The 26624-nt window shown below is 35.3% G+C and overlaps 2 protein-coding genes and 1 pseudogene across 2 annotated transcripts; all 3 read left to right on the top strand.

Annotated features, from left to right (window-relative positions):
- Positions 1 to 236: 236 nt before the first annotated feature.
- Positions 237 to 6797, top strand: LOC113305042 (carotenoid 9,10(9',10')-cleavage dioxygenase 1-like). The gene is made up of 14 exons (XM_026554154.1): positions 237 to 510; positions 1080 to 1150; positions 1708 to 1722; positions 2277 to 2388; positions 2895 to 2994; positions 3194 to 3256; positions 3525 to 3635; positions 3730 to 3914; positions 4244 to 4379; positions 5314 to 5428; positions 5509 to 5610; positions 5690 to 5932; positions 6296 to 6404; positions 6750 to 6797. The coding sequence occupies exons 1-14, from the start codon at positions 406 to 408 to the stop codon at positions 6795 to 6797; spliced, it is 1515 nt and encodes a 504-aa protein (XP_026409939.1). The 5' UTR covers positions 237 to 405.
- Positions 6798 to 17672: 10875 nt separating this feature from the next.
- On the top strand, positions 17673 to 22588 carry LOC113302407 (annotated as a pseudogene).
- A 2708-nt stretch (positions 22589 to 25296) lies between these two features.
- On the top strand, positions 25297 to 26333 carry LOC113302512 (cytosolic sulfotransferase 5-like). Its single transcript, XM_026551432.1, has one exon. It carries the CDS (start codon positions 25335 to 25337, stop codon positions 26331 to 26333), a length of 999 nt encoding a protein of 332 aa, XP_026407217.1. The 5' UTR covers positions 25297 to 25334.
- The last annotated feature ends 291 nt before the right edge of the window (positions 26334 to 26624 follow it).

The raw sequence follows: 26624 nt of genomic DNA, 5'->3' as shown, positions 1-26624 counted from the left end.
GTTCGTCAAACCATATCAACTTCTTAATTGCTTCTTGGTGTTGTATGTTCAAACCTGTATACACAAAAGAAAATGTCAGCGATTGGTTCGGGGTTCTTTTCTGGACGATCCAGTGTCGCAAACTCAGAAAATTCAATGTTGGTCCAAATGACCCATCAGCGATTGGCTTTAGTATTTCGTTGTAATAATGACCGGACACACAAGAGTACCAAACTGAAAATGGTCCGATGCGGAATATCCTCACCTGCTAGATCGTCCCAGCCGGCAGACCATAATCAACAAAGTGCGACTGCAATTAGTACTGGCGCGTCAAGAGAAGAAAGAATTTTATTGGTGGATCCTAAGCCTAAGAAAGGAAATGTTTCTCAATTCTTTGATGTAGTAGAGAAGTTGATAGTCAAGCTCATGCATGATTCAGCACAGCCTAGCCAATACTTGTCTGGGCTTTTTGAACCGTTGAGTGAAGAAACCCCGCCTCAAACAAATCTCATTGTTAAAGGATACCTTCCGGTAAGAAAGAATTTCATCATAATTTTCTCCAGTTTCACTCTACTCTGACCAATTTTTTTCTCATTCAAAAACAGTTTCTTTAATTTATTTTTCTTGATCTTCTCATGGTCCATTCATTGAGAAGTTAGGTTTTTTGTCTGCATCTCTCCGTTAAAGCGATTATCTAGCTAGTATATGTACACACAACAAATACGTTCCGTCTAGTAACCGTTTGTTTATGCACAAAATAGGTTAAAAAGATCAAAATCAACAATTTTTCTGGGTGAAAAGGACATTTAGAAATTGATACTGTTTAAATGGACAAAAGTGTAAAAATAGCCAGGATGTAAATAGTTTCATCCTACCCATTTTTAAATATTTTTTTCTTATTTTTAATTTACATCAGGATGTATCCAGTTTCATCCTTCCTATTATTTAAGTTTAAGTCAGAATGACTCCAGTTTAATCCTTACTATTTTTTTGGTGTCCATTTCACCCATATTAATTTTTACTCGTCCATTTAAATCATGTTTTAAATATATTTGGACAAATAACTCATTTTCCATTGTTTATGTGATTTCTAAATACAGGAAGGATTGAACGGAGAGTTGCTAATGATTGGTCCAAATCCTAAGTTTATGCCTGTGGCTGGCTATCACTGGCAAGTTAATTAGACAAAATTCATTGTTCAGTTAGATAATTGACCCAGTTTTTGTTGTTGTGAATCGATTACATATATTTGACTACTTCTTCGTTTAATGGACTAACTGGATTAAAACTGAAAAGAACAAATTTTGTGCACACCGCATATTTCATTGTAGCTATAGTAAGCTAATTTTGCAAGAGCATTTGATTCATGAGCCCGGCAGTGCACGGGTAATTTCACTTTTTCCAACACGGCTTTCAAAATCAAAAACTAATTCATTTTATGTATCCAAGAAAGAGAAAGAAAACCTGCAATTACGTGTTTTTATAATGTACTATCATTTTCTGAACAGATCATTCAGCCAATACTGGATTAATTTATGTAAGAAGACGAAATTACAGTGAATTAATACTGGATTAATCTATCATTTTACTATCTTTCTATAACCTGTGCAAATTACTGGTGAGGATTAGTTTATCATGTTGGGTTATCTTATATACTAATGTCTAATGTGAAGATTAAGTTATCTTGTCGGGTTACTTGCTAATATCGGTTTTAATTATTCCATGCAGGTACGACGGAGACGGGTACGTGTATCTTGTTCTTCCTTTGTTAATGATATTATTATATTCACGTTTATTCAAGAGTGCTGAATTCGGTGTTGGCGCAAGTGCCAACATATTTTGTTTCCAGAACCGGCTAATTAACTCTCCCAAAAATCCAGTTGTGGTGGTGCAAATAGTTCTCATGAGTCGTGAGACTCCTTACAGAATTTTCGTTCTTGTGCAGTGTGCATCCTTGATGGATATGCAATAAAAACGAAAAATAAAAAAGAAATCCATATTGCATGAACATTATATCCATACTCTGGGGATGAAATAAACTTTACATCCCCGGATCACTAAGTATGAAAATATGCATCCATGATTTTGGATTCGAAAAATATTTTTAAGTTTGCTCACCTTAACAAATTAGTGATTTAATTTTACTTCCTAACCGGTTAATATTAGCAACTTGTTCAGTTGTTCTCTAAAGTCTAATTTTTGATTGATATTAATAGCCATAGCAAGTAAGTACTCAATCTAACAGCATCACAATCAGTTCTTTCTTGTTAATAGGAGTAATGCTATATATGTTGCAGAATGGTTCATGGGCTGCGCATTAAAGATGGAAAAGCAACATATGTTTCACGCTATGTAAGGACATCTCGTCTTAAACAGGAAGAATACTTTGGTGAAGCGAAATTTCTTAAGGTACATATATACAATTGGACAAACCTAGTGCGCCTCGTGGTCTCTTAATTTGGGAGAAAACATGATATTATTCATTGATTGTTAGGGTCTTACTTACGTAACAAAAATATATGAGGAGGTTTTTGTAACACTTTTATCTTGCAACAAAAATAAGACATTTTGGCTCTGAATGCTAAGGAAATTTTTTTTGATTAAATTATTAATTACGTAAAGGCCAAATCAAAAATCAAAAATTCTAAATAGACTCCTTTCCTATTTTGAAGTTAATCATTTTTTATCAAAAAAAAAAAAAAGAGAAAAACCATTTGATAGCAGATGATATTTTCAAATTAAAATAAGACATTTTACACCCGTTGGAGATGCTCAAGTTTCACGTTACATATCCCGGTCTTGAGTTCATGAGCATGGAATTAGGAACATAACCACTTCATATTTTGGCTCTACTACTGATATATATATATACACACACATAAATCAACTCTCAGATCAAATAATCCCATTTGCAGATTGGAGATCTTGAGGGACCATTTGGATTGTTCACGGGTAGCATGCATTTTCTTCGATCCATATTTAAAGTATTGGATGTTTCATATGGATGGGGAACAAGTAGGTTTTCCTTTGCATTTTTTCTATTCTATTCTATCTAATTTATTTATTTTTGAAAAAAAAAGGTCTTATACAGTAACTATAGTAAAAGGCATTAATTCATTCGGGTAAAAGAGTTTGGTACATTAAGTGATTGTATCTCGGTTAAATTTCTTACATTCCCGTCTTGGTTTAATTTATTTATGACTTGTGCTAGCAGGTAATACTAATCTCACATATCACCATGGAGAGCTTTTGGCTCTCGGAGAAAATGATAAGCCTTGTAAGTAATGTTGATGTACTCGTCTATGTATGTTCCGTTGCAAGTTTTAAAAATCAGGTGCAAAGCACAAGTTTGGGCTAAAAAAACAAAACAATTCACAACCAATTATAGTATATAATTGAAGACGCACATATTCAAAAGCCAAACAACACGAAAATACAATTTCAAATCCTTTAAAATATAAACAAAAAAGAAAAACGTGTATGTTATGGAAGCATTATTATTATGCTGGATGAGCGGTCATTTTTTTGTTAATACAAATTTTCAGATGTTCTAAGTATTTTGGAAGACGGAGATTTGCAGACGGTTGGAATGCTAGATTATGGCAGACGATTAGAACATCCCTTTAGTGCACATCCAAAGATTGATTCGTTTACTGGTAAAGCTTAATTTATTATATATGTAGCTAGCTAATAGCATGAAGTAATATCTCCTAAACATTCGTGTAACATAAATGGTAATGTTGATTGAAGGCGAGATGTTTACCTTTGGGTGTCAACTCACACCACCTTATTGTACATATCGGGTCATTTCTAAAGATGGTTTCATGCATGATTCTGTGTCAATTACATTATCAGAGCCTACCATGATGCATGACTTTGCCATTACGAAAAACTTCGCGATTTTCATGGATTTACCTCTGAAATTTCGACCAAAGGTATGTAGTTTCTGCGAATTATGTGTTATTATAAAATTAATTATGGTTGTTCCATGGTGGTTTTGTACGTGTGTTCCACTGTGGCTTTCCGGAGTGAACCCCTGAGCATGCACACAGTGTAAATATTTATAAGTAGTGAACTTTTTTCTCCTCAAACGTAAGCTAGCATCAGGGGAGGAGCCAGACATCTGACTAAGGGAATGCAAAAAAATTCTCTTCAAACTTTAGACTTGGGCTTAGTTAGGCTTCTTTCAACTGGCTCCGCCCATTTTGTATACAATTATGAACATTTTTTTTTTAATTATCTGTAAACTTCACGTGCATTTCAGAATTTGGTGACACGAGAGCAATTTCTCGCATTCGATGCAACTAAGAAAGCTCGCTTTGGTATTCTTCCTCGATATTCTACCGATGAAAATAATATGAGATGGTTCGAACTTCCTAACTGTTTTATATTCCATACCGGTAAGTCATACTGTTTCACTCGTTTTCTCTATTATCCAGTCAGCGGGCATGTTATAGATTAATTAGTTAGAATAAGAAGGTGGTCAAACTCCACATGTATTACTGCCTCCATCGAAATCTCAAGTTAAGCACGTGAATAAGAATGTAGCGTATAGCTAGCCAACCGATTATGATCCACGCATATTCTCCAATTATGCCTATATGCCCAGTCCTCATTACAGTAAAGTCTCTCCGGAAGAATATTCTATATAGGATTAAATTCCATATAAAAATAAAAATTTATGGTCTCGATTTGGGTCAGTTATATTTAAGAATAAATTCCATATTGGAATAAGTCATAAATTTTTCCGGTCCCGTCTTAAGGAACCTACCTCTATATAAGAATAATTGATATTATAATATAAATAATTTAGGTCTTGTCATGTATCAAAGTTTAAGATGAAGAGCTTCTTGTAACCATTTTACAAAATCATTTGGCTTCAAATTAGATTCGTTTTTTTGTGCAAAATTTAGTGCAAATAATTTTCATTCATATAGTTTCATCGATCAATTTTCAGTAGACTTATATAGTTTCACTGGTCAATTTTTGGTCTCGAAGTTGAGTTTATGTTTTTCTAGATACATTTTTGTGTTTCCAATGCATATATATATATGTATTTTTTCAAGTGCATGTATGAAAGTTTGTCTTTCGGTCTATTCAAGATAGACCTCCATATAAAAATAACCTCCATATAGCAATATTTTTTTGTGTTTTCTAGGATATTCTTATAAGAGGTTTTACTGTATTGAGATCCGTAATTGCCAACTAGTGCACCACGTTTTTGCACATATTCATTAATTTATCCATTACGTTTCATTCGTGACTAAGGTAATCACTAGAGTGAAAGATGAGTTAGTTTAATTTATTTATTCTAATATTTTGTCCAATATTTAGCCAATGCATGGGAGGACGGTGACCAAGTAGTTCTGATTACTTGTCGCCTTGAGAATACAAATTCGATGAGCATCGCCTACTTAATTGCAAACCCGTTCGACTACAAAAGCGAATTGTAAGCCGTTTAATTTTAACTATGTATGAAACAATTTGTTCCCATGGTTTTTTTCTAACATCTCTCCTGTTTCGTATCAGGTATGAGATGAGATTCAACATGAAAAATGGTTTAGCTTCACAGAAAAAACTGTCAGTATCTTCTGTAGAATTTCCCCGGGTTAATGACATTTACATTGGCAGGTTAGTTTCGTTTTCTTTATCTTGTTGAAGCTATGTTTGCAATGGTTCTTGTTTTGTTAATGCATCATCTATAATGCAGGAAACAAAGGTTTGTGTATACTACTATGATTGGTAAACGGGGAGGGATCATTAAGTTTGATATGCATGCTGAACCATTATTGGAAAGGCAAAATTTTGAGGTAGGGGGAAATATTGAAGGTATCTTTAACTTGGAACCTGGAAAGTTTTGTGGCGACACCGTATTTGTTTCTCGTGAGCCAGGAGTAACATCTGAAGAAGATGATGGATATTTAATATTCTTCGTATATGATGAGAACACTGGGTAAGTTGTCTCAAGCTTTTAGCATTGCCCAATATGTCATTCTTCTGATTCTGATGTCAGATAACAAGTAGAAGATACATGTATTCTTGGCTAACCTATAAGCACTTAACTATGTGGGGTTTGGTTTTACCAAGACCTTCAATACTCATTCATTCAAGCTTGATACATTGTGAATGCCGACAATATTAGTATGCATAAGTTCTTACCATATATATATGTTTCATATAGACATCGTCCCAAATTTGTTTGTGAAAGATTTCATTTCCCTTTAAGTTTTCTATTTAATTTACTAGGACCAAATCGATGTTGATCTTTATTTGTTCTTTAACTAGCTGAAAAACATCAATATGTTAATTGGTGCAGAAAATCTGTAGTGAATCTAATTGATGCCAAAACAATGTCATCCGATCCGGTTGCAGTTGTAGAGCTACCCCACGTTCCCTTCGGATTTCATTCATTCTTTGCAACAGAGGTCAGTTTTTAGTTTAAGTTAAAATTTGAAAGTTTGCATATTGGTTTTTCTGGGCCACGTCAAATTCCAGATCTATGTGCAGAATTGAGATACCGGAACCAGGTCTTAGGAATTTGACAGAAATACCTGATTATTTAAGTTGATATGTAATCCTTTTAGCAGGCTTCACATGACCTAAATATAAACTTTCTAATATATATATAATAGCACTGTACTTCAGTTACCAGAACTGAATTATTTGTACTCGTGCCATTTGCATTTATATTACCTTCATTATCATCTGTTCTTTGGCTTCTTCATATTGTTAATTACACTGTTAATTCGGTTCGGGATTGACATACACAGGAGCAACTCCAGGCACAAAGTTTTGAACCTGAAATACTCCAGGGATAATTTTTTTGAATTGTGGTTGTGAAGATTATCAGTACCTTTATGACATTTGATACAACAACAAAGAGAAAATAAAGGTTATGAAGATAGTCCCCGCAATAACAAAGTTCACTATACACAAGGAAGAAGTGTTTTGAATCTCTGAAAGATAAAAACAGTCTCTGTGATGATGAAACGTCAAGGCTTTTCTTTTTTTTTTTTTTTTTTTTTTTTGTGATGACTAGTGAGTAAGTGTGAGTGTAACTGGTGAGCTAGTGTGGGTAGACTGAGTAGTCTTGATTTATTTTCAACTTTAAAAAGTAAGCAAGCTTCCACGCTGTACAATGCACCACACTCCTCAAATTTGTACCCAAGTTATTGCTTTGCAATTAAACCGTGGCAGGACACATCCTAGTTTTGGTGCACACTCGTGTATATTCCTTTACACCATAAACATCAACTTGTGTATTCTTCTATCATTTTTGTTTGCATTGCTCGGTTTCGGTTATAAATTTGGTGTTCGGGGTTTGAATCTCAAGCGTGTGTAACTAGGTATGTATCTCTTATAGTTTAGGTTGAGCATTCTCAATGACTCATCTTTAAAACAGATATTTATTTATCTAAGTGAGTCAAATGTTGGTCAAATGAATTATACTGGGAGGGAAAAGCTGTGATCTGATTCTACTGTTGGTTGCATTATAATGCTGGTAAGAGCCTCCACAATGGACGAGTAAAAAGTGGACTAAACTCATATGTGGTCCAAATTTCAGTCAGTCTGGAATAAAACTAAATTTGTTCAAATTTTTCTGGGTTTGGAGTATGTTTGGTTTGGAAGCTAGAGTAAAACCAAATATAGTGGGGCGGACATTAAAAATGTGTCTGATGACAGGCGTAATATCTATGTTTGAAGCGGGGCGTAACTTTTAATTCCATTACGTTGTCGGGCGTAAAACAAATGTACGCGTGATTGAAGCATAACTTGAAGGTCCGCCCGATGGGGCGCAATTTGTATCTCTGTATCACATGAGGCGGATGAGTTTTGAACGCTTATGTGGGGCGGACATTATATCAATGCCCCACACAGGCATTAATAACATATTCACATGGGCGAAGATTTTATGTTCACCTGACTATATTCTCGACAGTTTCTTGGATTTTCGACCGTTGTGAGCGTTTTGGAATTTCTTTTTTCGAATGTTGGAAATATCGAACGTTTTTTCTCAACGTTTATCTTTCAAATCCCTATATATAAATGAATTCATTTGGAATTTTATCGCAACTACAATGTCAGTTGAACTCTCAATCATATATAAAACCAATCACAGTAACATTTTATCTTTCAAATCGTTTAGAGTTATGGAATCACGAGCACCACGAGGTCCATTTTCCAGTAATGGAAGACCTACCGATGTGTAGAATTCATTTAGGGTTATTTTGTTTTTGGTACTCAAGTTTTGACCAACTTTGCTGTTTGGTCTAACATTTGTCCAGCTTGGTGTTTGGTACTTGGAAATGACGTTGACCCGCGTGGACTCGGTTTGACCTAACACCAAGCTGGACAAATGTTATACCAAACAGCAAAGTCAAACCGAGTCCACGCGGGTCAACGTCATTTCCAAGTACCAAACACCAAGCTGGACAAATGTTAGACCAAACAGCAAAGTTGGTCAAAACTTGAGTACCAAAAACAAAATAACCCATTCATTTATCAATATCTCAAGATTCTTCTGTTGGAACTGATCAATCATTAGAGGAGTTGTGGAGTCGCATCAAAGATGTGATGGAACGTCAATTACCAAACATACCGAAGCTTCCTTGGACCTCCATTCAAAAATGATATCAAAAAATAAGTAAAGATGTGTCGCTCTTCTCTGCAAAAGAGTCGGAAGTGTAAGGAGAACATTATACTGGATGGGATCCTGAACAGAAGGTAAGTAATCTTTATGTTTTGAACCCTTGTTGATCATATTTTACAAGCGCCCGAAATAAACTTATTTTCAAAAACAATAACAACTTGAAGAAGTAAAGAAGCGGTTCAAGGAATGCAATAATAACAAAAAAAATTAAGCACGAAGAATGCTACCCAATTATGTTAGAAAATATAATCGGCAATTGACATTTTTGTTCGATGTGACACACGATTTGGAAGATTATGAGAATTGGTACTTGTTTGGATCATACGAAATCTCATCCCCAACACCAATTGCAACTCCTGCAACATGACCCAATCAAGGGATGTGAACCCCATTCACCAAAAGGGAAATGAAAATTGTTTGTTGTATTCCAAAACCGCTCAATGATATAATCAACCAAGGGATATCCTAGTTAGTAAGTTCGTGAATGATTCGCGAATCATTCGCGAATTTTTCCGTATCACGAATTTTACCGTCTTATTCGCGTACGTTTGCAACTCCGAACCCAAGTCGCGTATTATGTGGCATTTCCGAATTATTCGCGAACCGTTCACGAATTTTACGTATCCCGAATGATACGTCCGTTTAATTCGCCATAAATTCTTTAGCTTTTACTTTTCAAAGACTCCATTTTTTGGGCTTTACTGCCTCCCGAGCATACACGACCGAATATTAGACGTGTTGTGATTTTTATGAAACAAAAACGACTGAAGAGATTTGAAGGTGAAGGTGAGAGAGATATCAAACTCACTAACCAAGCATCTAAACCACCATACGACGTCCTCTTGGATACTAATGTTGTATATATTATTAATATCATCATATTAAGTTTATTTTTTCTTTAAATAACTCACACATATGCATAAAAATTGGTCTATGACCTTATAAATACAAATTATTTGTTATATATAGATACCGAATTTTCAGAGCCGAACTCACATTTATAAATCGAATCATACACGTACGTATGCCGTTCCGAATTACTGACGAATCACGTCCCATTGACCGAATTTTGGACCGAATCTGAATTTTACAAAACCGTATAATACTCGTACGTTTGCCGTTCTGTACGTTTGCCGAATCCCGAATTACTAACTAGGAGGGATATGAGGTTTCTTTTATATTCATGGTCAATAAACTTCCCCATCCTACCCTTTCAATTATATATTTAACCATATATTCAATTATATAAGGTTATTTTGTAATAACCTTATAGTTGTTATTGGCCGAGAACAAGGAACGACGATTTTGATACCTTAATGTTGAATCACTTCCAAAGGTAATGTCCGTAGAAGCGTGTTTCTTATCATCTTTCGCTACCAGGTAGCTCCCTAACTCGGAAATAGATACCTCCTCAATTTAAAAACAATATTCATAAAAGAGTAACTCTCGAACCACAATACATAATCTCTAACAAGATCCATAATTCTAGAATTCCACAAACGTCTATAATTACAAATTCTACTATTTCATAAACGCAAATTATATCTTCTACATGTACAAAAAAGATATCATTCTATAGACACATAAAATCAACAAAATCCAATTCAAATTAATCAATTCCAAATTATAAAAAACTCAATTCAAAATCAATTGTCTTAACCCAATCTACATACACACAAATTAGGTCTTCTACATGTATTAAACAATTTCAGAATTAATCCTATTAACATACACACAAATTAGGTCTTCAATATCTACAAAAAAATATATCATCTCTAAATTAACCAAATATATCATCTCTAGATTAACATACACATACAAAAAACAAAAAAAATTAACCAAAGCCAAATTCAAATCAATCCTTCAAAATCTAATTTCCAACTTCAAAAACCTAAACACAATTTTGATTTAAGTCCCCAATTCGAGATAATTAGGGAAAAAATTTGGAAACAAAAATTCGAATGTTAGGGAAAACAAAAGCTAACCTGTAATATCTTCAGTAGCGTGAATGAAGCATTTGCTTAAGTTTTTTAAACTGCAAATTCCAACCTAAAAAAAACCACTAATTAGATCGTTTAGTTGCCCAGAGTTTTGTTCGCCGTCATAGTTAATTCTAATAAAGTTAATGTGTCGGGTCAAATTACAGTGCTTGAATTTTTCATACCTTCATTACAGTGGACAAGAGATGAGAATAAGGTTGACAAGTGAAGAGGTAAGAACATTAAGAAGAGTCTAGACTCTAGAGAAGAGAAGAACTCGCACTATTTTTATTTCTGAACACTGCTTTCGTGTTTGTTTCTTTTTCTTTTTATTTATGCCTAAAAAAAGCCACACACACATGCAGGACTGGCACGCTCTAAAATTTAGAGAGGCGTACGTATAAATTATGGCTGGTTCAGGCGTATGTTGAAGTTACGCCTCATGGGGGGAAACTTTAAACTCCGCTCGTCTTATGGACGTTCACCAGCTCGTTCACCCCACATGGGGCGTAATTTCTATACTCGTCCAACATCAGAGGCAAATTTTACTTACGACCCATTCAGCCGTTTAAGTGTGTGTCCGCCCGTCAATGGGATGGAGATAAAATGTATGCTTCATTTCTTGCGGTCATTAAACTGCGTCTGAATATAATTTTGCTCCACACCGTTGTGTTGAAACACCCCCAAATCCAAATTTTTTAGTTTTTGGTTTGGTTTTTTGTTTTAGTACGGTCGTTCCATCATGAACGCTCTAAAGCATAAGACGGGCCTTGAGTCAATTTTTATCAGATTAGTGTAAACTTTAATTCAGATACTAAAATAAAAGATAAGATTGATGGAGATAGGAAAGCAATAGAAGGGACATCCTGTTATTGACTAAAAGATGTGGGCAACACTATTTATTATTTTATGATAAAAAAGAAATTTTATTAGAGAGAAAATCATCTTACAAGAGGTATGATGAAGCTAAGAAAAGAACAGATTACAAAAGCAAATAAATATGAGGGAGGATCCATAAACAATCTTACTTGAACACTATTACTAGATTTGCACTAATTTTTTTTTTTAAGTCCAAACAACAATGAACTTTAAACCACTTTGGTGATACTTTTTTCATATAAAATTTAATAATTTTATAAAAAAATAAGCACAATTCGAAACCACGATTTTAAGGAATTTGAGAGGGCGTTCTGTCTAGAATCACTGTTGGATATATTTGGGAACTATTCAACAATGTTATGGTCACAAAAATTGTTGGAGGCTCATAAATGAACCAAACTCTCAAAAATTATATGGTAATCCACCATGAAAGTAAATTACTTTAAAGGTGAAAAGGTAATCAGAATTGATATCAAACCCAAAAGAACAGACTCTTGGATCGGGAAAAGCATTTTGGAAGGTGTTGAAAATGTTCAGAAGTATTACATATGGAAAATGAGAAATAGCCAAAAGATCAGAATTTGGAAGACATATGGATCCACAGCAAAGACAGCGTTACTAAAGCCACATCTCTGACCCAATGGCTTAACAATTGTTAACCAACTCATGAACATTACAGGGGAATGGGATTATGAAATTTTTTCACTTTGGTTTTCTCAAGATGACCAAGCTTCTATCTAAGACACCATTTTCAACACTTAGGAGGAGGACACCATTGTTTGGAGTCTCTATGATATAAAGGGAACTTTACTATCAAATCTTTGTATGATAAGAAAATCCAATACAAGTACAAAAATGATACTCCCAACCCTGCTTGGATGGAGATATGGAGATTAGACACTTCCCACTCTCTTCAAAATTTACACGGAAGTGTGCTCATGGAATTCTACATAACTATGCTAAAACTACCGGCATACTCTGTTTTCCTGTCCCAATATCTCCTGTTTAGACGAATCTCTTATCCTCAACATCATATCTTTGGAGAAGCACGCTCGAACTTTTCTAAATGGCTAAAATCTTGGTTCATCCTCAAGACCCTCTCAGCAATTGCCACATTTTCTATCACTTGTTGGTTTATCTGGAAAGCAATGTGTGAATTAGTTTTCCTAGAAAATATCACCTACTGTAGTGACTTCATCCAACATGATCAGACAGTATATCTGCTCCTTTAACAGAGTCACGCATAACGAAAAAAAAATCCTGAACAATCTCTATTACCGGAGTAATGATCTGGATAACCTAGACATACTTATTAGAAATCATAAGAAGAAATTTGGAATAACTATTAGCATCAGTTCTATGGACTCTTTTAACATGAAAGGAAATGCTAGTCCCTACTCTCATACTAACTTTTCTCTAATTCCTTTGTCTTACTGATGTGTTTTCAATGTTGTTGTAGTAATAAGATTCGTTCAAGACTTGTGAAAGCAGATTTTAGACTTAATTTTAAATAAAAAATATAGAAAACTTAAATAAAAGTGACATGAAAAATATGGAGAACTTACCTCCCGTACCAGACGGGGGATGAACCTTTGTATGGCCAGTCCTTGCCCTTTACTAGGAAATTAAAGCAGCCGTTTTCAATTCCTCAAAATATATGCATACGAAGGAAGACAGTAACTCGCTAACAGGGGATTCACGAGTGTTTCGATAAACTTACCTCCCGTACCGGACGGGGGATGAACCTTTGTAGTCGACTCGGGCCAAGACTCCTATGTCATGTACGAACCCGAGGGGCCGAGGTGATATCGTAATCACCGTCCTTCTCTGCAAACAGTTTATATTTAAACTACCCTTCCGTAGGGTTTAAAAATAATGTCCCAAAATTTGAAGTCCAAATTCCAAAAATATAAAGTGCAAAAGAAAAAGAAAGTCTAAAAAAAATAAAAATCTACAAAAATAAAAATGGCTCTCTCTTTTTTTTTTCTTTTTTTTTTTTATAAAATAAAAAATCTTCTTCTTTCGGTCCTTTCGCTTTGCCTTTCACTCGAAGTCTTTAACTATTCACCAAAATCTTTGGCAAAATTTTCTTTAGCTCCAAATTCCGAATTCTGTAAGAAAAAGACAAAAACCCAAAAACATAAAAAAGAACAAAAAAAATAAAACCCTAAAGAAAAAAAATCTAAAAACTCTAGCCTAAAGACAAGTCCCCGTCGGCGGCGCCAAAAATTGATGTGTTTTCAATGTTGTTGTAGTAATAAGATTCGTTCAAGACTTGTGAAAGCAGATTTTAGACTTAATTTTAAATAAAAAATATAGAAAACTTAAATAAAAGTGATATGAAGAATATGGAGAAGACTGGGGCTATGGATTCCACTAATTACCAATATCAAAGTGATTTATATTTTCTAATTATAATTATGCAAATCCTTCATTCAAATTGATTCTTAATATTGCAAAAGTTGATTTTTTAGAAATAACAATTGTAAATCGAAAGTATGGGACATCAAAACCCTAGGCTAGCATGCTCCATCAATTGAAATGACAATTGTTTAACAAAAACAATTTTATGTATTTATTTATCAAGGCAAATAATCATATAATAATTGCATAAATTAAATAAAATAGAGATTACCACATTTCATTGGCGAAATAGCTTACTCCGTCGCCCCAGAGGATGGTTTAGCTCATCATTGTGTAAACTTGCTCAAAATATTGATTCATGCTCAAAATTTGTTTACAAAGATGAAATGGAGAGAAAATAATGAAAATCGGGTGTTTGCAACGTTTATAATTGTTGCAAAACACTGTTACAAAGAACGATAAAAGAACTGCTATTGTTGTATCTCTGCGACCCTCGTGTGGATGTTGTTGTCACTGTTGATAAACGACTTCCTCTGGTGGTCTTTTGTTCTTCGTGTTCTTGGTGCAGCAGCAGAAACAGAGTTCTGAAAACTCTTGATTCACGCCTCCTGAGCTCTCATCTCGACCCCAAACTCCCCGTCCTCGTTCTATGTGATCCTAGGAACCTATTTATACATCATTGCGACATTGAATCTCCCAAAATCTCTTTATTTAATCCCATTATTTCTTTTATTCTCAAAAATATATTGTTTCCAAAAATCGTTTTCCTACGCATCTGCAGCTGTATTTCTTTCCTTCTATACCTTCTTCACGCTCCAGAATATCGATCAACTCTTCCAAGCACGTGCCGTACATGTTTAAATTCCTCACAACTCGTGCAAGCTCCTGTTTTTCCTCAAACTCCCTGTTTGGATTAAACCAAGTTATCCAGCCAAATTTGATCGAAACAAACACCCATACTAGCTCTGTTAGGACATATCACAACTACCCATGAAGTTTCAGCGATTGAATCACACAGAAACTCCTCTAAACATTCGATCGAAATTCTGCTAGTGAAGTGAATATTTTTTCCCGCCATTTTTATTTTTGAAATGTTGAAGATGAAGTGCCCCTATCCTTTTCAGGGGTGCGAATAGCAGATGGGTGTTGAGGACAAAATTGGGTGCTGAGGATGAATTTGGGCTACGCATAACCTTGGGTGACCCTTAGCCAAATCTGGGGTCCGTATAGCAAATGTCCTCCAAGGGTCCAAATAGCACTTTTCGAGCAACTTTTTCCACACAAGTGCATTTCTCCAAAAACACCTGCACAAACATAAAAACACCATAATAAGTACAAAATCAAGCACTAGCAATAGAGACACTGAGGACAATTCAGACACAAAAATGTGTCTATCACCTACTCCCTCCGTACCACATATATAGGCGGAGGGACCAATTCTCTTAGATTAAGAAACTTTTTTTGATTTTACAAATATCCATATTTTTTCCTTTTTTGCCCTTTGTGTATATTTTCTATGTTAGAGACACAAATCCAATTGTGATGATAACCAAGCAACATAATTAAATAAGGGTAAAATAGTTAAAATCCATCTTGGAATTGCCATTCCACTTATCTAATGGTACAAGGAAAAAGCGATGTTTCGCCAATAAAATAGGTACATAGGGAGTATTTAGGAGTATGCGTGGGACAGTTATCCTTTTGGACTATGAACCACTCCAATCCTACTAAGCAAAACAAGAAAATAACTGCTCATAAACCCTCTTGGATAGCTCCAGTTGATAATAAGATGAAAATAAACATTGATGCAGCTTGGGACTCTGCTATAACCCCCCAAGTTTTGCTTTATTCTTAGGTAATGATACAGGAGACTTTGAAAGAAGCAGAGCAGGACCATCACACTCAACAGACCCACAAGAAGCAGAAGCAATAGGAGTATGCCAAGCAGCAGTTTGGGCGAAGGAAAAACACCTCAAAGATTACAACATAGAAGGAGATTGTGAAAGTTGTTACAATATTTCGATTGTGGTAAATAAGAGTTCGTTGCTCGGACTTGAAAAGATTTTTAAAACAAAAATATATACAAAATTTGTCACAGGATCAAGAGATACTAGGACTCAGGATTTCACCAATTCTTATACTCATGCGATTCAATTATTAATTCTAGACAATTAAAGCTTATATTGATAACAAATATCGACTCTTACTTTGCCAAAAATAGATTTTGTAAGTATTATATGTAAATCATAAGCATGATGCATCAAGAATCTCATGGATTAAGCATACATCATCAGACAAAATCACAAATAATCAATAAAAATCATAATTCCATTCATAATAGTGCAAATAGTCATAAAAGAATTAAATAAAAATTACTCATGCATAAAGAATGGTTTCCTCCATCATCCCAGTATTGGGGTTTAGCTACTCATAATAATCATGTTCTCAAAATACATACTTGATGCTCAAAATATGATTAAAAGAGTGAAAAATATAAAACAGTGAAACTACGACCCTCTATAAGCGTCCAGAAAAGAACGATACCAGAGAACTGCAGTAAAATAACGACACTCATCCACTGCGCTGGAACTGTTGAAGAACGACGCTTCTCAGCTGCTGACGCTGCTGAAAATAAGACTGTCCTGGAGAGTCTGTTCTTCGTGTTCTTGAAGCTCTTTAATGGCAGCAGCAGTAGCAGGTGAACATTGCTGCTACTCCTTCTTCTTCGCTCCCCTGGCTCTGGCTCGACCCCAAACTCTTGATAAACCTTCTCTAACTTCTCTCCACCTCTTATATACTTCACAGCTCAAAGAAATCCCGATAAAATCTCTTTTTTTTTTCTTTCTTCCAAAGTCTCGGAAAATATTTCTCAAAGCTATTCGTACGCGTCTGTTAGCTATAATCTTTCCACCAAACTCTTATCAAGACTTGAACAGGACCTAGTACGTAACTATCCAGCGTAAAACTCTCACAAAATCTTTCATAGAAATCCTTGAAACTGGACAGAACAATACGTATCCTGTTTGGACTTTGATCGCTTCTCCCAGCCATTCCAGCCCAAGTTGATCGATAAAATCACTTGCATACTGTCTGTTTAGTCTTAACAGGCCTAGCCCAATTGATTTCAGGGATTTAATCTCCCTCAAAACTGCCCAGAAATCCAACAACAAATTATCAGACGTGAACTTTAGTTTTCCCGCCAAATTCCATTATTTGAACTTTGAATGTGGTGTCCCCTTAACCAGACTGGGAGTCCCTGTAGCATATGCCTTGAAATGGGGTGTCCCTTATCCAAATTAGGGGGTGCCTTTAGCAATTCTTCTGGGATGTTTTCCGCAGTTTTTCAGGGTTCCTCCGGGGTATTTCCGGTACACTTCTGGGGCATTTCCGGTACACTATCAACGACAATCCAAGGGACACATTTTTAGCCAATTTTTGTCGCAAAGCCTTATTTATCCAAAAACACCTACAAAGAGATTAAAAACCAAAATAAGTACAACAATGGGCACTAACAATATACACAATTGAGATAAATTAGACACATAAATGCGTCTATCATAAAGCTCTTCTGGATGAAGCTTCTAAAATCATTAAAGAAAGTCATAACTTTTTGGGTTTTCATTTTGTACCTAGACTAGGAAATGCAGTAGCAGACTCTCTTGCTAAGTTTGCTAAAAGTCTATCTTTAGTTACGGATTGGGACATGAACCCTCCGACTTGTATTTTAAAAAAACTGGCAGTAGATAAATCTAATATAAGGAGAACTACACAACTCTTTATATTAGATGGCTCTGCTTCGGATGTAATGGAGCTTCCTTTTGAGTGCTAGTCTTTCTTCAATGCAATTCCTTATTCACAAAAAAAAAAGAAAAAAGAAAAAAAAAAGGAGTATGCGATGGGAGCAAGAGACTACAAAGATAGTGTCTCTGGTGTCAGCAGAGCTAGGAGAGGAGAAAAAGTAGCAATGTGCTGGGCCGAAGAGTTGGAGAGGACCAACATAGATTTTCGTGCTAAGAATGATTCAACCCTGGAGGAAATAAAAGAAGAGTACAGAAAAGAAGTTCAAGGAAGATTCGGTCTGAGATTTCAGCATTTGAAGCAGTTTATTTTGTCCTAGAGATCAGAACACAATGACAGTTAACTTAGCTAGACTAGGAACAAATTTCTACCCACTCAGAGAATTTCAATTGGAAAGGTCGCAACTTGATGTATTTGTTAAGGAATTCCATTTGTAGGAACTAATGGCAATGCCAATAGTATGAAAAATATGAAAACCAAGGATCCCTGACCCTACATGATGCTGGAGGTAATTCTACAGATCAAAATGTTGTTGTGATTCTGTACCTAAAGTTAGCTGCATTTTTCGGCCATTTGTTTGGTTAAAGTCCGGCACCGCATTACCAAGCTGGTACCCGGTAGTTAAGGCGTAGGGGCAGTTAGCCCTTTCATAGTTCCACTTATTTTAGGAATGGCTTCTCTTGGTTTCCAAGTTTTACTGCCTTTATAATGGAAATTGTAACTGAAGATCCCAGTGATCCAAATTCCCGTTCAAGAGGTTAACCGGCGATTGCGGGACGCTGATCTCTAGTAAGTATACACAGCCATCTCTAGGATTTGCAAGTTTTTCAGTTGCTAAGATTATTATTGTATTCACCTACATTGTGAATAAGTGGGTTAGCCACTAAGTGTTTGAGAAATTGTCTCAACCAGTTTATATGTGATTTTAGAAAAACTAATATATATTATATGGGTATCGTTTGTTACTTGTAGGAGTCGGTATTCAAGTAACTCATTACCAACAATTTTCCAACAACAACTACCAGAAAGATGGCAGGAATGGAGCCGCAGATAACGACTACAGAATGGCCTGCTAACAAAGTGAGAGAAGCTTTTATAAATTTCTTCCGAAAGAAAGGTCACACAAATTGGGAATCTAGTGCTGCTGTTCCTGTAAATGATCCTAGTCTTCTATTTTCTAATACTGGGATGAACCAGTTCAAACCAATTTTCCTAGGAACTGCTGATCCTAACACTGCCTTGAGTAAGCTCGAGTGTTCTTGTAATACTCAAAAGTGTATTAGTGCTGGTGTGGAGGCATGATGATTTGGATGATGTTGGGAAAGATACCATTATATATTTTTTGTGATGCTTGGTACCTGGTCCTTTGGAGGTTACTTCAAAACTGATGCTATTTCATGGGCATGGGAGCTTCTCACAGAGGTATATAAAGTTATAAACTACTCACTGACCGTTTATATACAATGTATTTTGGTGGTGACGAGATGGGGCTTGAAGCTGATAATGAAGCAAGGGTTATATGGCTGAAAATTTTGCCACCAGCTCGTGTGTTGCCTTTTGGGTGCAAGGATAATTTCTAGGAAATGGGGGATACTCGTCCTTGTGGACCGTGCACAGAAGTCCATTTTGATGGAATTGATAACCAAGATGCTGCTTCGCTGGTAAACGATCACGATCCAACGTGCATTGAATCTTGTATTTACTCAGTGCAACAGTGAAGCTGATGGCTCTTTGAAACCTCTCCCTTCGAGCCTCTCAACACTGGGATGGGTTTTGGACGTTTGAATTAGATTTTGCAAAATAAAAATGACCAAAATGACACAGATGTGTTCATGCCCATTTTTAATGTTATCCAACAAGCCACTGGAGCTAAATCATACTCTGGAAAAGTTGGAGAAGATAATGTGGGCGAAATTGGCATGGCTTATTGTCGCTGAGCATACTAGAACTCTTTGTTTTGCGGTTGCTATTGGATCTCGCCCGGACAATGAGGGCCGTGATTATGTCCTGCGTCGTTTTCTTAGACAAGGAGTGCGGTATGGACGTGAAGTACTTAAAGGTCGACAAGAGCTGAAGCAAGATAAAGTGAACATTAGATACATTATCGCAGAAGAAGAAATAAGTTTTGGAAGGGCATTACTTTTTTTTTATGAAAGGGGAAAGGGAAGGACATTAATTAAGTGTACTGAGAAGTTTAAGAAGGCTTCTCAAGATCTTCAGGGAAAAGTATTAAGTGGACCAGGGTGCGTTTCTCTTATGGGGATACATATGTGTTTCCTTTGGATCTAATCCAGCTGATGGCAGAAGAAAGAGGCCTGCAAGTTGATGTAAAGGGTTTCAAAAATGCAGTGGAGGAAGTAAGAAAAAGTTAAAGGAGTGTCCGGACTAAGAAAGTTGATGGTGCTATTGTCATGGATGCTGTTGCCACTTCAGAATTGCACAAGAGGGGAGTGTCTCCAACAGATGATGACTACAAATTTATTTGGAACAAGGACCACGACAGTGTAGTAAAAGCTATTTACAATGGCGCCGAGTATATGAACAATACTAATGTTGCCGATGCAGTTGGTATTATTATGGAAACAACAAGTTTCTACTCTGAACAAGGTGGTCAGATATTTGGCTCTGGGTCCATTAGCTGCTCCTCTGGGTCATTTCAGGTTTGTAATGTTCAAGCTTTTTGATGGGTTTGTTATTCATATTAGTTCTTTTGATGGAGAGACTGGCGAAATTTCTGTAGGTGAGAAAATGACCTGCAAACCACACTGGTACCTGCCACATGCTTAATTATGCTCTAAAGGAAGTATTTGGTCCTCATGTTTATCAGAAGGGATCTATTGTTGTTCCTGAGAAGTTGCGGTTTGATTTCTCCCATGGCAAGCCCATTCCTCCTAATGATTTGAGGAGAATCGGGTCATGGGAAAATCTATTGCTTTCAGTTAGCTCAATGCTTGTTTGAAGTTGAAGGCGATGTTTGTGATTGTTCCCCAAATTGGAAAGTAAGTGTTGATTGTTCATTACCTACTGCAACTCATACAGGTTCTTTGCCAAAACTCCGCATTTTGCTTACTGTTTGGTGTTTGATGTGATCTGAAATTTGTCTCAAGTGTTTGGTTAATTGCTACCGAAAAATTTACTTTAGAAAGGAAGAGTTGTTGTCTTAAGAACATTGTCAGTAGTTTCGTATTAACCAGTTCCTTAGATTATGACTGATTAGGTTTCGCGTATGCATCAAGTATCTGAAATCTACGTCGTCTGCATCTTGTAACATTTGTACTCTCCTTTTGGATAATGCTGATCAATTCCCACCTGGCTATGAGTTGCTAAGAATGTAAGTTACTCTAGAGTGAAAAGATTTTTTTGGAAAAGATCTATCTGTCTTCGTTCTATGTTGGACCGGTCTCCGTATTAGGGAAAAACGGAAAATGTAGTACAATAAGGAAAACGTGTAGATGATACTAAACTCTTGTTTTATCAGTTTGAACTTTGTAGAGATATGTGTTTTATAGTACTGGACTATAAGAATCGCATATCAAATCTTGAGATGAAAACTTTGTTTGACTGCGGTTTTGTGTTTTCCAGTTATCGTTCATTCTCTTATTATAGTTAGCGTTCTTATTTGCTGTAGACAATTATTACTACAACTTTTCCGAGGTTGCCAAGGGAAGAGGATAGTCATAGTTCGAAGGTATGAATGGTTGATATAATCTTATTCTTAACTTGCTGTTCTGCATTTTGCATTTTCAGAACGTTGATTGATTACCTTTTTCTTTATCATTTTTTGAATGGCGACATTGCAAGCTCTAAATTGAAGCTAATTTGTACCTTATCTGTGTTGAGTGGCTTGTATTCTTCTTTGTTGTTCTTTTGCTTCAGGAGCTGTTCTTTATACATAGAGATTCTTCGATAACAATGATAAAGATACGGAGAAGTTCCAGCAGTTATCACAAATGCTAGCCCGTGATTTCTTGGATGACGATGATGAAGAATCCTTTGTTCCTCATGTTGCCCATACTGACGATGATGATGCTCATCATTGAGCATAGACGAGGGAGAAATGTACGCCAGCACGATTAGTTTTGTGGAAGAAGGTAATGGGGCTGCTGAATGGAAGACCAATACTTAGCTTAGCTACGTTAAAGATCAATGGAAGACCTATAACTTATTGGTACAAGTAGCAGTGGCAAATCCGCCAGAAATATCATGACCTACATACTGGACAAGAAGACGATGCATATGCAAGGACATATTTCTGTTTAGAAGTTCTATAAATCATTGTTAGCAGAGTTGGGCTACAATGGCTTTAGTCTTCTTATTTTCAAATCGGTAAGCAATTGAGAATTTTGATGAAGCTGAAGCTGCTGCTGATGAAATTGACGTGTGATAGGTTTTATACCTTTATTGGGTTGTTAGTTTGAATTGTAAGATTAAGGTGATTGTTGATAAGCTTAGGGTTAAAAGGCAAACTACTCCAACTCTAGCATTCACATCTGCAGGCTTAACTTGGACATTTTATGGCTGCTTTCACAAGAACCCAATAACGTTGTTGAATTATGGACCATTCGGGAATGCTGCAGCTGGCGAAAGATATTGGAGTGAAATAGCAAATTGTCGATAGTGATTCGTAGTATGCTCCACCAGTGCCTACAAACTTATACTAGTACTTGGTTATCTACACATCTTGTCCGAGACATTCTTCACTTGTCCCTAGATTTTGATCAGGTTTGTTTTCAACATCACCATGGAGGGTAACTTTGCTGTCTATATTTTGCCTAAAAAAAGCAAATGATGTATATCTTGTATATGGGTTGACATCCCCTGATTTTTATGTTTTGTTTTGGCTGGTGATGTACAAGGACGGCCTTTCCTAGGTTTGTAAAGCTCATCTAGTTTGCTGTCGATATAACTCTTTTTACCATAATGAAACCTATAATTTTTTGTCCCGTAAGTAGAAATTTCATTAAAAAGGAGGCACTCATTTCATTAAAAAAGAGGCATTCAAGAGGAATACCTCAGTCCAATGATTACAACCTATTTTTTATGATTACAACCCAAACAAAAATAGGGGAGCCGAAGGGGATTCCGCTACCTTATAATATACAGTAGAAACTCTTTTAATTTATATTCGATTATTTAATAAACTCTCTTGAATAATATTTTTGGTCAGTCCCGAGTCGGGGACAACGTGCTAAATTAATAATTCGCTAAAATTATAAGATAATATTTTTTTGATTATCTATGTAGGCCCCATATGAAATATAAATTAATAATGCATTATATATATATTCAATATATTAATGATTTACGAAGACTTTTTGAAAAATAATTTAATCGTCTTCTGTTTTTTTGCTAAAATCAATTTCGCATTGAATTTATCTCTAATTTTTCTTATCATTGCAAGAATTTTTGGTGTTGTTGGATTATCCTTGTTGTGCTTGAATGATGCTCTACGAATTTCGTCGGTCATTGTTGATTTTTTAACACCTTTAAGATGAGAAGCCATATGTGTGTGTATGATTTGTTTGTGTTAGTAGTATGATTTCATATTGTATTTATATAAAATATTTTTTATTTGTTAGTAGTATGATTTTATATTATATTTCTATATGATTTTTTTTTGATAAAAATTTATTTAGAAAATATAATTTGATATTGTGTTTATAAAAAAATATGATTTGATATTGATATTGTGTGTATATAAGAAATTAAAAATATGATTGAATATTATGTTTATAAAAATATGATTTGATATTGATATTGTATTTATATAAAAAATATAAAAGATATGATACGATATCTTGTTTGTATAGAAACTAATTATTTGATATGAATTTATCTATAAATTAATAAATATTAATTTATCAGTTAATTAATATCTCGCTTAATTAATAAATTTGATGGTCCCGACATCATTCATTTATAGAGTTTCTACTGTACTCCGTATTTGGTTTGAAACTGTGACACTGATTACGTGCATGCCATTTTACCAAAGAAAACTTAGGCTAGTAAATCTGTTACCTTTTATTAGTTAAATAAGAACGTGATTTAGGAAAACTTGGTCATAAATCCAACATCAAACTTGGTGCCAAAAAAAACTTATTTCTATCAATTATTTATTGAGCCTCGGATAGATAAAAGCAGGAGATTTTTAACAGAGCTTAATTGGGAGCCATATATTTTAATCGGTGGTCTCACTAATTTTGTTTGCACCCCAAAATTTTCAGGGGCGTATGAATAGTAAAGTGAAAATACTATTTTACCTCTTATTTTTTTAAATTATTTTTTAAAATCAAAATCAAAACTTTAAAATTAAAAATCAATTTTTTTTTCGAATTTTATGTTTGCAAAAAATTTTTTCTGCTCAAATTTGTATGAAAAGTCGTCATGAATTTTTTTTAAAAAATAACGACCCTCAAGAGTCGTCATTGTTCCAAAAACGACCCTTAGGAGTCGTCATTGTTTCAGTAACGATTCTAAACAGTCGTTATTGCTTATAAAAGAGTCGTTATCTTCTTTAAAGATTCATTAATGGCGGAATACATTAAAGGGTCGTCATATGCGTAGTTGAACATTAACGACTGTCTAGAGTCGTCACTAAGAAAATGAGGACTCTTGAGGGTCATTTTTTGAATAATAACGAATATTTAGAGTCGTCACTGAAACAATGACGACTCTTGAGGGTCGTTATTTTTTTAAAAATTTCATGACGACTTTTCATACAAAGTTGCGCAGATTTTTTTTTTGCAAACATAAAATTCGGAAAAAGAAAAATTGATTTTGCTTTTTAAACTTTTGCACTAATTAAATGAGATTACCATTAATTAAATAAGGGATAGATTAGACATTACCAAAATATTTGGATAAGGGGTGACCGAAATTAGAATTGGGTGATCTTTTTTGTCCTCTAGTGAAACGCCCCAAATTACTTTCCAGGCCCAATTCAGCGGTGATTTTTAATTGCGCAATCAATTTGTAGGTTAAAGTTGGTTGCTACCCATATTCAGGCAAGACAGGTGGCAGCTGCGGCGCGTTCAAGTAGTGTTTAATGGCGCAATCAATTTGCACCGTACATTTGATGGGTCTTTACTACTGATAATAAAATCACTCGCATAGCTTTCTTGTGCAACGTTTTGATCTAAACAACTCTGCATTCGCTGTCATCACCATTTATGTTTTGCTTTGTTCTGCGCTATATAAAGCCAGCTGCCCTTGGCTCCATATCCACTGTGCCCGTAAAGTCCCTGTTTGCCTCGTCCCTCACTTTTAATTGTATCTGCCTGCACACGGTTTGTGTACCCTTTAATATATTCTATCTGATCTATCATAGAAAGAAAAATGAAACAAAAGCAAAAAAAACATAGATTTTTTTTTTTCTTAAGAACCCGTAGATAACAGATAATTCTTTTACTGTGTAGTGCTTCCCTTCCATAAATAGGAAAAAAAATATCTAGTTTTCCTACTTTATTAGCATTTTTGATTTTAAATAAAATTGAACTCATTATGGACAAGTGTCCCTCTGTGGAGCCAGCTGCTTGTACAATCTTTTAAAGTGTATGTATAAATAATCCTATTCCTATCTAGCTAGCTAGAGAATTAAGTTGCATAACAAGCATCTATCAATCATCATATCATTCATGGATCCAACACACTCACCAGTACTTCAAGCTCTTAAAGATGCTGATCTTATGAAGAATGATCTGCTGGAACAATTTGTTCAGAACAATATTACCGAAGAACTCAAGAATTTGCTACCTTCCTTTCCAAAACAAAATGGATGGATGATTTCAGATCATCTCTATCAATACCAAAACTTTTGGTACCCCGCTATCCATTTACAAGCTTTGTTAAATGTCCAAAGAAACTTCCAAGCTCTTGATACTGATCTTGTGATTGCTACAAACCCGAAATGTGGCACCACTTGGTTAAAGGCATTGGCCTTCGCTATTGTCAACCGGTTCCGTTTTGATAATCCCAGTTCGAAACAAGACCACCCTCTTCTTACGAATAATCCTCACATACTCGTTCCTTTTTTGGAGAATTTTTACATGATTGATCAACATCCGGATCTAACTTGTTTATCTGTTAATGCTGCAGCCCGGCTTTTATCTACTCATATTCCTCAAGCGGCGTTGCCTGATTCCATTAAAAATTCTAAGTGTAAGCTAGTATATCTTTGTAGAGATCCAAAAGATACTCTCGTTTCATTCTGGCATTTCAGTAACAAAATGAGACCCAAGAATATGGCGCATAGTTCAATAGAAGAAGTTTTTGAGAAGTTTTGTGAAGGTGTTGTTGAATTCGGACCCTTCTGGGAACATGTTTTAGGGTATTGGAAAATGAGTTTGGAGAGTCCTGAAAGGGTTTGCTTCTTAAAGTATGAGGAGATGAAAAAAGAACCAAAAACTCATTTGATAAAGTTAGCGAAGTTTTTGGGTTCCCCATTTTCAATTGAGGAAGAAAATGATGGAGTACCTGAGGAAATATTGAAGTTGTGTAGTTTTGGTAACTTGAGCAACTTAGAAGTGAACAAGACTGGGAAGATGCCGATAGCAGGGTATGAGTTTAGTGTATATTTCCGACGGGGTGAAGTTGGAGATCACGTGAATCATTTAACTCCTGAAATGATAGAGCGCATAGATAAGATCACCGAACAAAAGTTTCTTGATTCGGGTTTGAAGTTTTAAGTTTGTGTTTAAATTATTTGCAACTATGTATGCATGTCGTTTAGGTTCTTGAATTTGAATGTTTATTTTCTTCCTCTTTGTAATGTATCTGCATTAATCCGTTCTGCATGTTCCTAAGTTTTTCTTCTTTCTTTCAATAAGAATACTATTATTGTCCATGCACCTTGTGAAAGTTTTTTATATAACTAACTAATATATACACTGGGCTATTTGCGCATGAGAGGAGATTCAGTGAAATATATGTGATGTTTGTTATTTTTCTGCTACTAGTGAAATCGCACACGCGAAGTG

This window comes from Papaver somniferum, chromosome 8 (assembly GCF_003573695.1).
Source record: "Papaver somniferum cultivar HN1 chromosome 8, ASM357369v1, whole genome shotgun sequence".
Lineage (NCBI taxonomy): Eukaryota > Viridiplantae > Streptophyta > Magnoliopsida > Ranunculales > Papaveraceae > Papaver > Papaver somniferum.
This window is presented reverse-complemented; position numbering and strand designations above follow the sequence as displayed.